General features: G+C 44.9%; 1 protein-coding gene across 1 annotated transcript in view; it reads right to left on the minus strand.

Annotated features, from left to right (window-relative positions):
* Positions 1 to 7,966: 7,966 nt before the first annotated feature.
* LOC309551346 (aminopeptidase NAALADL1-like) overlaps positions 7,967 to 17,486 on the minus strand; it is a gene marked incomplete at both ends in the record, with an annotated part of 80,994 nt that continues 71,474 nt past the window's right edge. Inside the window, 2 exons of the mRNA XM_082251896.1 lie at positions 7,967 to 8,150; positions 10,500 to 10,592. Of these exons, the coding sequence (XP_082108022.1) occupies positions 7,967 to 8,150; positions 10,500 to 10,592 (277 nt within the window). The remainder of the gene's footprint in view (positions 8,151 to 10,499; positions 10,593 to 17,486) is intronic.

The following is a 17,486-nucleotide window of genomic DNA, read 5'->3' on the forward strand; positions in this document are numbered from 1 at the left end:
GCATTACTTACTACTGACCCCTGCACTCTGAGTTACATAGTACTGCCCTCAGAACTCTCCTTTACTTACTACTGACCACTGTACTCTGAGTTACATAGTACTGCCCTCAGAACTCTCCTTTACTTACTACTGACCACTGTACTCTGAGTTACATAGTACTGCCCTCAGAACTCTCCTTTACTTACTACTGACCCCTGTACTCTGAGTTACATAGTACTGCCCTCAGAACTCTCCTTTACTTACTACTGACCACTGTACTCTGAGTTACATAGTACTGCCCTCAGAACTCTCCTTTACTTACTACTGACCCTGCACTCTGAGTTACATAGTACTGCCCTCAGAACTCTCCTTTACTTACTACTGACCACTGTACTCTGAGTTACATAGTACTGCCCTCAGAACTCTCCTTTACTTACTACTGACCCCTGTACTCTGAGTTACATAGTACTACCCTCAGAACTCTGCATTACTTACTACTGACCCTTGTACTCTGAGTTACATAGTACTGCCCTCAGAACTCTGCTTTACTTACTAATGACCAATGCAATCTGAGTTACATAGTTCTGCCCTCAGAACTCTCCTTTACTTACTACTGACCCCTGTACTCTGAGTTACATAGTACTGCCCTCAGAACTCTGCATTACTTACTACTGACCCCTGCACCCTGAGTTACATAGTACTGCCCTCTCCCCTATGCTTTACTTACTACTGACCCCTGCACCCTGAGTTACATAGTACTGCCCTCTCCCCTATGCTTTACTTAATACTGACCCTGCACTCTGAGTTACATAGGACTACCCTCAGAACTCTGCATTACTTACTACTGACCCTTGTACTCTGAGTTACATAGTACTGCCCTCAGAACTCTGCTTTACTTACTACTGACCAATGCAATCTGAGTTACATAGTACTGTCCTCAGAACTCTTCTTTACTTACTACTGACCCCTGCAATCTGAGTTACATAGTACTGTCCTCAGAACTCTTCTTTACTTACTAATGACCCCTGCAATCTGAGTTACATAATACTGCCCTCAGAACTCTCCCTTACTTACTACTGACCCCTGTACTCTAAGTTACATAGTTCTGCCCTCAGAACTCTCCTTTACTTACTACTGACCCCTGTACTCTGAGTTACATAGTACTGCCCTCAGAACTCTGCATTACTTACTACTGACCCCTGCACCCTGAGTTACATAGTACTGCCCTCTCCCCTATGCTTTACTTACTACTGACCCCTGCACCCTGAGTTACATAGTACTGCCCTCTCCCCTATGCTTTACTTACTACTGACCCTGCACTCTGAGTTACATAGTACTGCCCTCAGAACTCTCCTTTACTTACTACTGACCACTGTACTCTGAGTTACATAGTACTGCCCACAGAACTCTCCTTTACTTACTACTGACCCTGTACTCTGAGTTACATAGTACTGCCCTCAGAACTCTCCTTTACTTACTACTGACCCTGCACTCTGAGTTACATAGTACTGCCCACAGAACTCTCCTTTACTTACTACTGACCCTGTACTCTGAGTTACATAGTACTGCCCACAGAACTCTCCTTTACTTACTACTGACCCTGTACTCTGAGTTACATAGTACTGCCCACAGAACTCTCCTTTACTTACTACTGACCCTGCACTCTGAGTTACATAGTACTACCCTCAGAACTCTCCTTTACTTACTACTGACCACTGTACTCTGAGTTACATAGTACTGCCCTCAGAACTCTCCTTTACTTACTACTGACCACTGTACTCTGAGTTACATAGTACTGCCCTCAGAACTCTCCTTTACTTACTACTGACCCCTGTACTCTGAGTTACATAGTACTACCCTCAGAACTCTGCATTACTTACTACTGACCCTTGTACTCTGAGTTACATAGTACTGCCCTCAGAACTCTGCTTTACTTACTAATGACCAATGCAATCTGAGTTACATAGTTCTGCCCTCAGAACTCTCCTTTACTTACTACTGACCCCTGTACTCTGAGTTACATAGTACTGCCCTCAGAACTCTGCATTACTTACTACTGACCCCTGCACCCTGAGTTACATAGTACTGCCCTCTCCCCTATGCTTTACTTACTACTGACCCCTGCACCCTGAGTTACATAGTACTGCCCTCTCCCCTATGCTTTACTTAATACTGACCCTGCACTCTGAGTTACATAGTACTACCCTCAGAACTCTGCATTACTTACTACTGACCCCTGCACCCTGAGTTACATAGTACTGCCCTCTCCCCTATGCTTTACTTACTACTGACCCCTGCACCCTGAGTTACATAGTACTGCCCTCTCCCCTATGCTTTACTTACTACTGACCCTGCACTCTGAGTTACATAGTACTGCCCTCAGAACTCTCCTTTACTTACTACTGACCACTGTACTCTGAGTTACATAGTACTGCCCACAGAACTCTCCTTTACTTACTACTGACCCTGCACTCTGAGTTACATAGTACTGCCCTCAGAACTCTCCTTTACTTACTACTGACCACTGTACTCTGAGTTACATAGTACTGCCCTCAGAACTCGCCTTTACTTACTACTGACCACTGTACTCTGAGTTACATAGTACTGCCCTCAGAACTCTCCTTTACTTACTACTGACCCCTGTACTCTGAGTTACATAGTACTACCCTCAGAACTCTGCATTACTTACTACTGACCCTTGTACTCTGAGTTACATAGTACTGCCCTCAGAACTCTGCTTTACTTACTAATGACCAATGCAATCTGAGTTACATAGTTCTGCCCTCAGAACTCTCCTTTACTTACTACTGACCCCTGTACTCTGAGTTACATAGTACTGCCCTCAGAACTCTGCATTACTTACTACTGACCCCTGCACCCTGAGTTACATAGTACTGCCCTCTCCCCTATGCTTTACTTACTACTGACCCCTGCACCCTGAGTTACATAGTACTGCCCTCTCCCCTATGCTTTACTTAATACTGACCCTGCACTCTGAGTTACATAGTACTACCCTCAGAACTCTGCATTACTTACTACTGACCCTTGTACTCTGAGTTACATAGTACTGCCCTCAGAACTCTGCTTTACTTACTACTGACCAATGCAATCTGAGTTACATAGTACTGTCCTCAGAACTCTTCTTTACTTACTACTGACCCCTGCAATCTGAGTTACATAGTACTGTCCTCAGAACTCTTCTTTACTTACTAATGACCCCTGCAATCTGAGTTACATAATACTGCCCTCAGAACTCTCCCTTACTTACTACTGACCCCTGTACTCTAAGTTACATAGTTCTGCCCTCAGAACTCTCCTTTACTTACTACTGACCCCTGTACTCTGAGTTACATAGTTCTGCCCTCAGAACTCTGCATTACTTACTACTGACCCCTGCACCCTGAGTTACATAGTACTGCCCTCTCCCCTATGCTTTACTTACTACTGACCCCTGCACCCTGAGTTACATAGTACTGCCCTCTCCCCTATGCTTTACTTACTACTGACCCTGCACTCTGAGTTACATAGTACTGCCCTCAGAACTCTCCTTTACTTACTACTGACCCTGCACTCTGAGTTACATAGTACTGCCCACAGAACTCTCCTTTACTTACTACTGACCACTGTACTCTGAGTTACATAGTACTGCCCACAGAACTCTCCTTTACTTACTACTGACCCTGCACTCTGAGTTACATAGTACTGCCCTCAGAACTCTCCTTTACTTACTACTGACCACTGTACTCTGAGTTACATAGTACTGCCCTCAGAACTCTCCTTTACTTACTACTGACCACTGTACTCTGAGTTACATAGTACTGCCCTCAGAACTCTCCTTTACTTACTACTGACCCCTGTACTCTGAGTTACATAGTACTGCCCTCAGAACTCTCCTTTACTTACTACTGACCACTGTACTCTGAGTTACATAGTACTGCCCTCAGAACTCTCCTTTACTTACTACTGACCCCTGTACTCTGAGTTACATAGTACTGCCCTCAGAACTCTGCATTACTTACTACTGCCCCCTGCACCCTGAGTTACATAGTACTGCCCTCTCCCCTATGCTTTACTTACTACTGACCCTGCACTCTGAGTTACATAGTACTGCCCACAGAACTCTCCTTTACTTACTACTGACCCTGCACTCTGAGTTACATAGTACTGCCCTCAGAACTCTCCTTTACTTACTACTGACCACTGTACTCTGAGTTACATAGTAATGCCCTCAGAACTCTTCTTTACTTACTACTGACCCCTGCAATCTGAGTTACATAGTACTACCCTCAGAACTCTCCTTTACTTACTACTGACCCCTGCACTCTGACTTACATAGTACTGCCCTGAGAACTCTCCTTTACTTACTGCTGACCCCTGCACTCTGAGTTACATAGTACTGCCCTCAGAACTCACCTTTACTTACTACTGAGCCCTGCACTCTGACTTACATAGTACTGCCCTGAGAACTCTCCTTTACTTACTGCTGACCCCTGCACTCTGAGTTACATAGTACTGCCCTCAGAACTCACCTTTACTTACTACTGAGCCCTGCACTCTGACTTACATAGTACTGCCCTGAGAACTCTCCTTTACTTACTGCTGACCCCTGCACTCTGAGTTACATAGTACTGCCCTCAGAACTCACCTTTACTTACTACTGAGCCCTGCACTCTGACTTACATAGTAGTGCCCTCAGAACTCTGCTTTACTTACTACTGACCCCTGTACTCTGAGTTACATAGTACTGCCCTCAGAACTCTGCATTACTTACTACTGCCCCCTGCACCCTGAGTTACATAGTACTGCCCTCTCCCCTATGCTTTACTTACTACTGACCCTGCACTCTGAGTTACATAGTACTGCCCACAGAACTCTCCTTTACTTACTACTGACCCTGCACTCTGAGTTACATAGTACTGCCCTCAGAACTCTCCTTTACTTACTACTGACCACTGTACTCTGAGTTACATAGTAATGCCCTCAGAACTCTTCTTTACTTACTACTGACCCCTGCAATCTGAGTTACATAGTACTACCCTCAGAACTCTCCTTTACTTACTACTGACCCCTGCACTCTGACTTACATAGTACTGCCCTGAGAACTCTCCTTTACTTACTGCTGACCCCTGCACTCTGAGTTACATAGTACTGCCCTCAGAACTCACCTTTACTTACTACTGAGCCCTGCACTCTGACTTACATAGTACTGCCCTGAGAACTCTCCTTTACTTACTGCTGACCCCTGCACTCTGAGTTACATAGTACTGCCCTCAGAACTCACCTTTACTTACTACTGAGCCCTGCACTCTGACTTACATAGTACTGCCCTGAGAACTCTCCTTTACTTACTGCTGACCCCTGCACTCTGAGTTACATAGTACTGCCCTCAGAACTCACCTTTACTTACTACTGAGCCCTGCACTCTGACTTACATAGTAGTGCCCTCAGAACTCTGCTTTACTTACTACTGACCCCGGCACTCTGCGTTACATAACACTGCTCTCAGAACTCTGCTTTACTTACTACAGACCCCTGCACCCTGAGTTACATAGTACTGCCCTCAGAACTCTGCATTACTTACTACTGACCCTGGCACTCAGTGTTACACACTACAGACCTCTGAGCTCTGCATTACCTTTTCCTGACTTCTGCACTATGCATTACTTACTACTAACCCTTGCACTCTGTGTTGCTTACTATTGACCCCTGCACTGTGGGATACTCCTGATCTCTGCATTCTGTGTCTTACTCACTCCTGAACCCTGCACTGTGTGCTTTACACGCGCCTGATCCCGGCACTCGGTGCATTATGAAAATTAGGCAGGTTTTATTTACCCATACCCTTTTAGGCACCTCCCAGTGTTATCACAATTTAGCCACGCCCAGCATTTGATGCTTTGCTTAATGCTATTAACCACTCCCCTGCCCCATCCCATTAAAAGTGGGTATGGACATAAAGCTTATCACCTTGTCTACATGCTCTCCAGTAATGGCTGCGTAGCAATACTCAGGGTTGGTTTCCTGATGTCCTGTGATTGGGTGATAACACAGGAAAATAAGTGTTAAGACAGGGACAGAGCATTGTCTCCCCGTTATAGGAATGCCTAAACAGGTATTGTTTTAATGAAAACAAAAAACAAACCATTAAAAACGCCCACATAAAGACAATAACATATTAAAGATGATATGGGGTTTATTACTGATTGGGTTTATTTATGTTTGTCAGCCAAAGCTAACCTCTTTGCAGGCTGATTCCAATGCTCCCAGCTATTGACCCATTGAATATTACATGTATTGTATTGTTCTTAGGCTGCCATCTAGTGGATGAAAGCCAGTGTTGCAATCTAAGGTTTTCAAACATAATGCACATTTTGCTGTCAGGAATGATTTGAACATGGACACAAGAAAAACTCTGGATGGCCACATTCCAGTATAACATCTTTATTGTAGAAATCATGAAAAACACGGCAAAACAGTAAGCATAGGGGGAAGAGATGTTAAAGTGTTTCACGCTATCAGCACTTCCTCATGACTGGATGGGAACATGGTTGTTTGATGCTGAGGAATGATATTATCATAAGCGCCATTTGACCACTCTGAATCAAGGGGTCACAATTTTTGGCAATCCCCCACAGTGGGGAGGAGGTTTGGTGTAAGGGGTACACATTGATGCAGATGATCATACTGACACGATTTTCTGATCTTTCAATGTTTGACATCAATCACGAGTTGCACACTGTGTATCTGAACCCAGGTGATTTACACTCATGAAGGTGTTGGTTTCCCGGTGGATTAAGGGGTGGTTTCAAAGGCAACATAGTTGCAAACAATAAAAAACACTCTAAATATGTAAAGTAATACCTGATAGTATCTCTTATTTATAGGTGTGTGGACACTTAGAATTATATTTCCTAATATTCAATTTGTTATAATATGAAACCTTCATTTCTTAAATGAAATATTTTAATTGCATCAGTTTATTTTTACACCCGGTGCTCTATGCTTTTTTTTTTTATTTATTTATTTAATTTTTTCTAATCTTTCTTATTTTTTACTTATTGCATGACATAAATGGTATGAGCTCTCACCGATTTGTTATTCTGAAATGCTCTTCTGTAATACTTCACCTGCTCTATATGACTTTTTTATTTATTTTTTTAATGGTTCTTAAAGAGGTTAAAAAAAATGTAGCCCAGGCTGCAGTGCTTGCATCTTCTCCAGTGCTGGCAGTAATCCCTTTCCATCATTGGATATCGTTAGTCCTATGGGTTAAATAATGCTGGCTGTCATTGTGGCCCTATTGTCATAATGGCCCTATTTAAGAGTATACTTATTAAAAAGACACTCACAAAGTGATTTGATGTTTAGTCATTATTGTTTTAAATGCAATACTTAGAAGAGAAAAAAAAAAATAAAGAATATCAGTAAACGAAGCACATCGTGCTTCGGCTGGGTCTGGGCATCACAGCAGCCATTGTATAAAGTGCAACTTATCCAATATAGAATCACTTGTATCAGCATCCACTCCTTACAATAAGAAAGATAGAGTGGGTGCACCACTCATAAAGTGACCCCCTGGGACCCTGTGCTGCTTTGTGAAGCTGGGGCCCCATCCAAATCCGTATAGCACAAAGAAAGAAGAGATGGCTGCACTTACATGCAGCCATCTCTTCTTCCACTCCTTACAATACTTTGTAAAGGGATTCGGAAACTTTACTGCAAGTTTTACTACAGCTTACACTAATAAGAGAGTTCCTGCTGTTTGGCTAACCTTCTACAGTTCACCATTGGCGTTCTTGATTATGCCATTGTATTACCTTTTCTGTGCTACTATGCTAAATAGAGCAAAGGGTTTTTTCTTTATTTTTGCTTGTATTTTATTGACAGTCGTGTTTGATTGACCTCTCTGGTGCTAAAATGTATTTGGATGAAAAATGTAATTAATTGAAAAGAGTGTGTTGATGTGCTACCAGTAAAAAGGTGGGTTTCATATTTTGGTGACTTCCTCTAGGGTTGAAGCTGCATTGTCCACAGCCTGAATGGCGATGGTTAGATGGTGATGGACAAGACTCCAGTCATCTTTCAGATCACTCTCCTTTGCTGTCTGATAGGCATCTGCAAGACCTGGGAAAGTGGCCACGCTGGAGGTCCGGGAGGCCCAGAGAACATGGCTATACAGGACACACAAGAGAAAAGTATGAACATATGGAGTTCTCAGATTGTTTACCGACTATAACATGGTAAATGGAGTGAGGAGACGTGGTGGTGGGGGTTATAAAAATGAAGCAGCCAGAATCTGGAGAAGCTGTTGAAAGCAACCAATCAGATTCTTTCTTCAGTCTATTCAGTTAAGCTTTTAAAATGAAAGATAGAAGCTGATTGGTTGCCATGCACAGCTGCTCCAGATTCTGGTTGATCCAGTATTGATAAATACCCCGCATACTGTATATGGCAATTAAAGTGGACCTATACTGAAAAAGCAAACATTTGAGATTTGTTAGGAAATATAAAGAATGCTTAATCATGCCTAAGCAGTACCATGAAAAAAGTACCTTTTGCCTTCATGAAAAATAGCTGACATGTGACCGTACCTATGCAATCCTGTTTTGCAGCCTCATAGGTGTATATCTGCAGTGTGAGATGATCAAAGGCACTGCTGCCTCTGACTGTTAACATGATTTAGAGTGAAATTTGGTAGAGTCACTACTATGCTGCTCTCTGTTCTTGCTGGAGGGCAAGCTGTACCTGAGGACCTGTAATGCAAGGATCACCCTGCTTCATTCATGTTGTGGATCTGTGTCCCCTGCACTCTCTGCTTCTTAGAAATTATCCACCAAACATCAAGTTACCGGTTATCAGGTGACAGTAGAGAATATCATACGTCAATAATTGGTTAAAGGGTTACTAAACCCACAACAGTAAAATCAGTGTGTACAGTATATGCAGTAAAGCATGCTTGTTATGCTCACTGTGGAACCTAAGGGGTAATCCTTTGCATTGTGTATAAAGGATGTTTGATCCTGTCTCTCTGATCCTCCTCTTCTTTCACTGACTCCAAAACAATAACCTGATATTTACAGAGCCAGTGGATGGACTGCACATGCTCAGTTTGGTGTGTTTTGCTGGAGAGTTTTTCTTTCTTGGGAGAGTGCATGTGATCACCACAAAGCAAATCAGCACTGTCCAGACATGGCCAGATAGAGGATCAGGGGAGAATGAAAACTCCTCCTACAAGCTTTATTAGGTACTGATACAAGTCACAAGATTGCTATATACTGCTGATGAGAAAAGGTATTTATCTGTTTATATTTGCTAAAATAATTGCATTTCCATGTTCTGTGTACTGTGGGAGACCAGATATAGTGAATGCATGGTCCTGGGTTTAGTAACACTTTAAAGATCAACTGCAAGGAGAGCACAGGCAATACTGGTGACCAGGGCTGCTGTTAGAATACATGGGGCCCCATACTGCCTACCTGACAGGGCCCCCCCCCCTAACCCCCAGAAAATATCACATTTTATTTTCGCTAAAAATACATTAAAATCATTATTATATGACATGCTTACCGGTCCCCCTCCTCCGCTCTCCATCCTGAAACATCCCCTTGTGTGCATGCAGCACATGCTGGAGAGGAGGGAAGCTGCCCATGCTGTGGGGAAAAAGGGTGCACAGGGGGCCCAGAAAACAGAGGGATGGGGGAAACAAATCCTAGAACTGCTCCCCAGCTGAAAGGAAGGGAGCCGAGGAGAAGCTGGCAGCGCTGCAGGGGGAGGCAGAAGAGGTTCATTGTCTGCGGTAAAGTAGTACAGCTGGCCCTCCTGCTCAGCAGGTGCCTAGGCCCCCCTTTTGAACTGATGGGTCCCGTCCCAGTACAGGAGGGCTGGCTGTACTGCCTTATCAGCGGCCCTGCTGGTGACTAGTATTTTGTCCCAGACCTAAATAAAATCCTGACAGTGCTTTTAAACTTTTCCCATTGTAAACACAACATTATGGTAGTGATAGGAATTCATATTTTGAAATGCTGCAATCAGTTCTGTTTATCTTAGCATGGCTATTTAAATCAGAGCTGGCACTGCTAACAGGGTAAATGTACTCAATAAAGCCCCCCTTCTGGCTATTTAGCCCAGATGCATTGGGTTCCAGAGTTAAGCCACGAGTGGAAGTGTTACATTTAACCAGCAGCCTTTTAAACTCTGGGCAGGGCTGGGCAGTGTACTCAGCGGTACTTCTATTTTGGGCAGTAAGGGAGCAGGATGAATGCCCAGAACACAAACTTTCATCCTCTGATAGAGTTTGACAGGCTGCTGGCAATGGGGCTGAATGGGAGACCTGTGCCCCCAGCTAAACGTTGGAGTCCCATAGCCTGGGGCTAAACACCCAGTGTGCATGGGGCCTAATAGTCCAATCGATTTCTATCCAATCAGGCCGGTTATTGTTTAGTAGTTTGTAATTTAGTAGTTTTATGAAGGATTGGTTTGTTTTAAGCACAGTTCATTAAGAAAAAAAAAAAAACACATACCTGAAATACAACTTGTCTGGAAAAGCCAGATGATTAATAAAAGCTCGTTCCAGAAGCATAAGCTGGTCATTAATCCTTCGAATGTTCAAGGGCCTGAAAGTAACAGCAGACTTTTTTTAATTCCAAGAACTGCCAAATGCATTAATACATATGTAATGTGTGCATTCTTTCATTCAAACTCATTCACACATTTTGCCAAGAGTCCTAATATTTAAATAGTGTTGTGAAGTTGCTCCAGGGAGGTTGGCCCTTGCCTGCGCTACTCCTGGGTGAACCTCCAGCTCATCCCTGAGAAACAGGATTAGGGTAGTGGATGACCGCACATGCTTCTTAATTTGTATAAAACCATAAAAACAGGTGCACACAGGAAGACACCTCACACATTTCATGCTAAAAAGTCCTTACAGAAGCGCGTAGGTAGTCTCTGTCTTCCTGCGTGTACCTGTGTCTATGGATTTATATAAATAAAGAAGTAATTCAAACTTTGGTGAAGTGTGGTAATCCACTACCCTAATCCAGTAAAAAAATGCCTGCATTTGACCAGTTTTCAGCTCATAAAAAGGGGTGGGGCATGTAAAATGGGTGTGGCCTTTCTAAATATGGTCACAATTGGATAGAGTTTAGCAGAAGAGGTTGAGCTTTAAAGACCAGTTACACAAATGGGCAACAAGAAGTTTTACCTTTCATACACATTTCATACATGATCAGGCTCATAGAGAAATGGGGTGTTCTGTGAACGTATATACTGTACACAAAATGACACATTTCCCTTTTGTACAGGTATGACTTTAAAAATGAACTCCAGGCAAACAGGTAAATACTGTACACAGATGACCTATACATAGGAGGTAGACATGTTGTTGCCATCAATTACAAAATGACCTTATTTTTTCTGGAAATGGTACATTTTCTCAGTTTAACCACTTCAATACAGGGCACTTTCACCCTCTTCCTGCCCAGGCAAATGTTCTGCTTTCAGTGCTGTTGCACTTTTAATGACAATTGCACGGTCATGCAACACTGTATCCATATGACATTTTGATCATTTTTTGAGACATATAGAGCTTTCTTTTGGTGGTATTTAACCACTTGCCGACCGCCGCACGACTATCTACGTCGGCGGTCAGCCCCTCACAGGCAAAGTGACGTAGGGCTACGTCACTAGCTTGTGAGGGTCTAGGGAGCGAGCGCGCCGCCGGAGGCGCGCTCCCGCTCCCGCGTGGTCACGGACCCCCCCGCGCGTGTGACCGGCGGACCCGATGTCCGCCGGCCACTCTGCGATCGGCGGGGGAGAGGGAGAAAGTCAGGCGGCTTGTGTAAACAAGCTGCCTGTCATTCTCCCCTCTGTATGAGAGATGATCATATGGATCTACTATGTAGATCCGTTGATCACTCTGCATACAGTTGAAGCCACAGCCAATCACAGTTAGAATCACGCCCCTAGGGACACACACAGCCCCTCCCTCTCAAATAAAGTTAACCCCTTCACTACCAGTGTATTTTTACAGTAACAGTGCATATATATAGCACTGATTACTGTAGAAATGTCACTGGTAACCCCAAAAGTGTCAAAAATGTCAGTCAAGGGTCCGATCTGTCCGCCGCAATGTCGCAGTACCGCAAAAAAAATCGCAGATCGCCGCCATTACGCGTTAAAAAAAAAAACAACAAAAATTACAAAAATCTTTCCCTTAGTTAGTAAACACAATTACTTTTGCGCAAACCAATCAAAATACGCTTATTGCGATTTTTTTTACCAAACATATGTAGCAGAAAATAAATTGGCCTAAAATTTTAAAAAATTTTGATTTTTACATTTTTTTGGGGGAATTTCATATAAAAAATGTGAAAAAAATGGATTTTTGTAAAATCTTACCGTAAAATCCTTTTCTCTTAGCTCATCGACAGACGTAGTCCTCGGTGATACACCACCTTCGGGTTATGTTACCTCCGCAGGAGCAGGACTAGACAGGAAATTAAAAAGCTCTGGCCACACCCTAGGGGCAGTCCCAGAGGGTATATCCTCTCTCTCTCTGCCTCAGCAAATCAGTTATGTGAAAAAGCAGTGCTTAGAGAATTTAACCCAACCCAACTCCAAAACAGAGGGGCGGGGACTACGTCTGTCGATGAGCTAAGAGAAAAGGATTTTACGGTAAGATTTTACAAAAATCCATTTTTCTCTAGCGCTCATCGACAGACGTAGTCCTCGGTGATACACCACCTTCGGGACGTCCCAGAGCAGTATCACAACTGAGGGGTGGGAAAATGGAAATCAAATCTCAATCTAGAAGGCCCAACCGGTGCCAACTAGAAGTTTACAATGCTCATCCTTAATGATGAGACTCAACCAAAAAAGAGAAAACAATTTTTTTTTTTTTTTTCCAAACAGAAAAAAACCCTCGAGGTAGACCACCGGTCTCCTCAAATTGCGGCCTGCAAAACCTTGCGGCCAAATGAGGCATCCGCCGATGCCGTCACATCAATTTTATAGAATTTTGTAAAGGTATGTACCGACGACCAGGTGGCCGCCTTACATACCTGGACCACTGACGCCTGATGGCGAAAGGCCCAAGAAGTACTGAGCGCTCGAGTGGAGTGCGCCCTAACAGGGAACGGAGGACTCTGACCCTTAATAGAATAAGCCTGTACCACCGTTTGTCTAATCCATTTGGCAATGGTCGCGGCAGATGCAGGCAAACCCTTTCTGGGGCCATCCGTGATCACAAAAAGTGAATCCGTCTTACGGAATGATTCCGTAGCTTTCAGGTATACCCTGATTGCCCGAACCACATCTAAGGAATGCAACGCATGTTCCCGATGATGCTTGGGCTGAGGACACAAGGAAGGTAGTACAATATCTTCATTCAGATGAAAATCTGAAACCACCTTGGGAAGAAAAGATGGCTTAGGATGAAGTACTACCTTATCCCTATGAATCACTAGGTATGGTGACTGGCATGATAATGCAGCCAGTTCTGACACCCTGCGAGCAGAAGTAATAGCCACCAAGAAGGCCACCTTCTGGGATAGAGTAAGCAAGGGAATCTCCCTGATGTTTTCAAAGGGAGGTTTCTGTAGAACAGACAAAACCAAATTAAGATCCCAGGGCGGTAAGGGCGCGCGGACTGGAGGAGCCAGGTGCCGCACCCCCTGGATGAAATTCCGCACCAAGGATTTGGTAGCTAAAGGCTTCTGAAAGAAGATTGCTAATGCTGAAACTTGACCCTTGATGGTGCTCAAGGCTAGCTTCTGCTCAACCCCTTGTTGCAAAAAGGCCAATATTCGAGTCACCGAATAGGTACGTGGAGGAAATCCTAAAGATTCGCACCACGCAATATAAGTCTTCCATGTGTGATAATAGACTTTGCTGGAAGTCGCTTTCCTTGCTTTAATAAGGGTAGGAATGACTGAAGTAGACAAACCTCTGTCCTTCAGTACTTGGGTCTCAATGGCCAGGCCATTAAAACCAGCGACTGTAAAGCACGAAGGTAAATTGGTCCTTGAGACCACAGACACTCCCTGAGACGAAGTTCCCACGGAACGTCTGCGACTAACATGTCCAAGTCGGCCAGGCCGGCTTGAGGAGGCCAGCCTAGAATTTCTAGGACCACTGGCGCTGATTGGATCTGAACCAGGCGTCCCTAGAGCTATCTGGCCCCGACCATCCGAGAAAGTCTGGTCGTTTTCTGTTCCCACACATTTATCAGATACCTGATAGTTATCAGGAAAGGTGATCTTTTCTGGTTGAACCTCAGGGACCGAAGTCACCCGACTAGAGGCTACTTGGCCTATCTGGTCAACCAGATCCGATTCCTGTGAGGTATCGGGACTAATCTTAGGAAAAGGTAAAGGAAAAGATCTTTTCAGGGAACGGTAACTACCGCTTCCTGTGGTACTTAAATGTTGGAAGGGAAGAATCGCACCGGTAGTAGTGGTTGATGCTCGATCTAATGTCCTGAATACCGGTGAAAACGTCCCCCCACCCTGAACCCGGGTGGGGGCGCACCTTCAGGCTGTGTACTCCTTTGCTTCGGGTTTGGCTGGGTTGGTCCCCTTCTTGAACCCTCCTGGAGGAGTCTTGCCTTTCCCGCTAGTACCCGCCGGGCGCCCTTTATGGGCGGTAAAGAAAGGTCCTCGCTTGTTGCGAGGTCCCTTAGCTTTTGCAGCCTGTGGCAAAAAAGTGCTCTTGCCCCCAGTGGCATCCTTAATGATTTCATCTAGGTTGGCTCCAAATAGACGATTCCCATGAAAGGGGAGATTGGTCAAGGTCTTTTTGGAACCTAGGTCAGCTGACCAGCATTTTAACCACAGCACACGTCTGAGGATCACTGCTAACTTAGATGCATGCCCTAATAGGGGAGTAGTGTCCAAGGCTGCGTCACAGATAAACCGTAGCCCTTGTATGATCTGTTCCATCAAATCAGATGTCTCCTGGGGAATATCTTTTCCCCTAAGATCTTGGCGTACCATTTTCGCCCATTCCGTAAGTGTCTGGGAAACTAGACCAATAACGATTACTGGTCTAAATGCTGACCCTATCAGAGAAAAGATAGTGCGGGACTCTGCTTCTATCTTTCGATCCACCGGATCCTTAAAGGACGAAGTGTCCTCCACTGGAATAACCGTGGCTTTATTCAGCCTGGAAATAGGCGGATCCACGACTGGTGGTACCGTCCATTTCTTAATGATGGATTCCTCAAACGGATAGCGTCTAGCAATACGCTTGGAAATAGTAAAGGTACGTTTAGAATGCTCCCATTCTCCTTTAATCTGATTACCAAAACATTTAGGTACAGGAAAAGCCTTCGCCGTCTTGATGGGCTTATTTGTCCCAAACGGCCTCTCTGTTTCAGTTGCCTCTGCCGGTAAAGCCTCAAGTTTTAAGGTTTCTTGCACTGCCAAAACTAGTGCGTCCACCAATGCTTCTTCCTGAATTATAGCAAGAGAAGAAGCGTCCTCCTCACTGTCTGAGGGGGCTTTACCTGGGATAACAGCCCTTGCAGAGGAACCTGCAACTGCCGTGACCATCTCTGAATCTGAGTCAGAGGTGTCAGATGGTATAGGGGTAGGCGGGGGTCGCTTCCTTGACCCCCGTCCCTGACAGGCCGCCTCCACCCGAGCCACCATAGACTCCAAAATTGCTGTAAATGACTCTATACTCTGTGCACCGGCGGGTCCCAAGGCCCCCTCGAGGGAAACAGGTGGGGGAATATGTGTGGCAGGGTCCATAATAACTCCAGTTACTTCCTGGATAATATAATTCAAAAGTAAAGAAAAAAACTTTTTTTTTTTTTTTTTTTTCTGACCCCCAGCGCCACAAAAAGCCCCTTAGTGTTACCTGCTTAGGGATCCCTATCGATCGAGAGAGAGAGAGATAGACCCCCAGGCTCACCACTTGATGCTCAGAGTTAAACTGCAACAGCTTACAGCGCTGTCTTGACAAACAGGAAGTCTTTTGGCTGGCTGCCCAGGAAGAAAGGAGGCGGCTCCGCCCCTCTGCACGCCTTCCGGCGCCTCCCCCAAGCTCCACGAGGTGTAGGATCACCTCAAACATGGCCGCCCCCATGCTGGAGACACGAGGCTACGCCAAAATGGCGGCTCGTGCGATCCAGCAAAAAAAATGGCGGCGGCCTAAACTGAATAGCGGTGTGCTGCAGGGCACACAACACTCTCTCTGCATGGGGATATGGCGTGGTTGGCGGTACCGGCCCTGGCGGACCGCGTGGCCGTTCGGGAGGCCTGCTAATAGCTGGAGATCTGATTTGGAAGGCAGTCTACATGTCCGTGGCTTCTGACTGGTAGGTAGCTTATACTTAACCCATAAGATTCCCAGAATGCCACAGATTACATCTTTAAAACATGTATACAATAGATTGTTAGCTCCCAAGCCAAGCCTCCTGGCTTTTGCACACATAAATCACACTCAAAGTAGGAGGATTTGTGACATGTTATAGGATAGAAAGGACTCTTTCTTACCATACAGAGAGGGGCCCGCGTTCACCACAAAACCCGTCAGGGAAAAAGGGGGAACATACTACTCACCATACCGGACCAGGCGGGCACCAACTCCTGACAGTACCCCTCTCCACCGGGGCGGGAGGGCTGTCGACCGATACGGACGCCGTGACTCATGGTCTTTGGCGTTTCGGCGAGACGTTTAACTCGCGTGGACAGTCCTTTAATGGGACTTTGTCGCGGCCGACCCAGCGCGGAGCTATGGCCTGCACGCGCTCGTAGGCTGAACTGGGGTGACCACCGGATCTCAACATCCAGCCCGTCGCCCAGTTCAGCTTTCTTGCTTGAAGATCTCACAGGAACGCTGGAGAAAAAAGCTGTCTAAAAAAATCCTTTAAGAAAAAATTCTTGCCAGGACCTAAGATCCCAGCAAGGTGTCTAGGTCCTTACTCCTAACTAGACAGAAAATAACTGATTTGCTGAGGCAGAGAGAGAGAGGATATACCCTCTGGGACTGCCCCTAGGGTGTGGCCAGAGCTTTTTAATTTCCTGTCTAGTCCTGCTCCTGCGGAGGTAACATAACCCGAAGGTGGTGTATCACCGAGGACTACGTCTGTCGATGAGCGCTAGAGAAATATTGTTACTTTTGCAAAATTGTCGCTCTTTTTTTGTTTATAGGGCATGATCAAAAAAATCGCAAAGGTGATCAAATACCACCAAAAGAAAGCTCTGTTTGTGGGAAAAAAAGGACGTCAATTTAATTTGGGTACAGCGTCGCACGACCGCACAATTGTCCGTTAAAATCACACAGTGCCGAATCGCAAAATAGGGCCTGGTCAGGAAGGGGGTAAAATCTTCCGGGGCTTAAGTGGTTAAAGATAACATTAAATGTGAATGTTAGTAGGACTTCTTTCACATAATGCATATAATGTACATTTTACTAAAGTTTTGGGGTAAAATGGATGTTTCATTTGATCCTTTTAAATTTTCATACAGTAAAGACTACACAAAAACCCAACTTCTTGTATTACC

This window comes from Pelophylax lessonae, assembly GCF_965119305.1.
Source record: "Pelophylax lessonae genome assembly, chromosome: 3".
Classification (NCBI taxonomy): domain Eukaryota; kingdom Metazoa; phylum Chordata; class Amphibia; order Anura; family Ranidae; genus Pelophylax; species Pelophylax lessonae.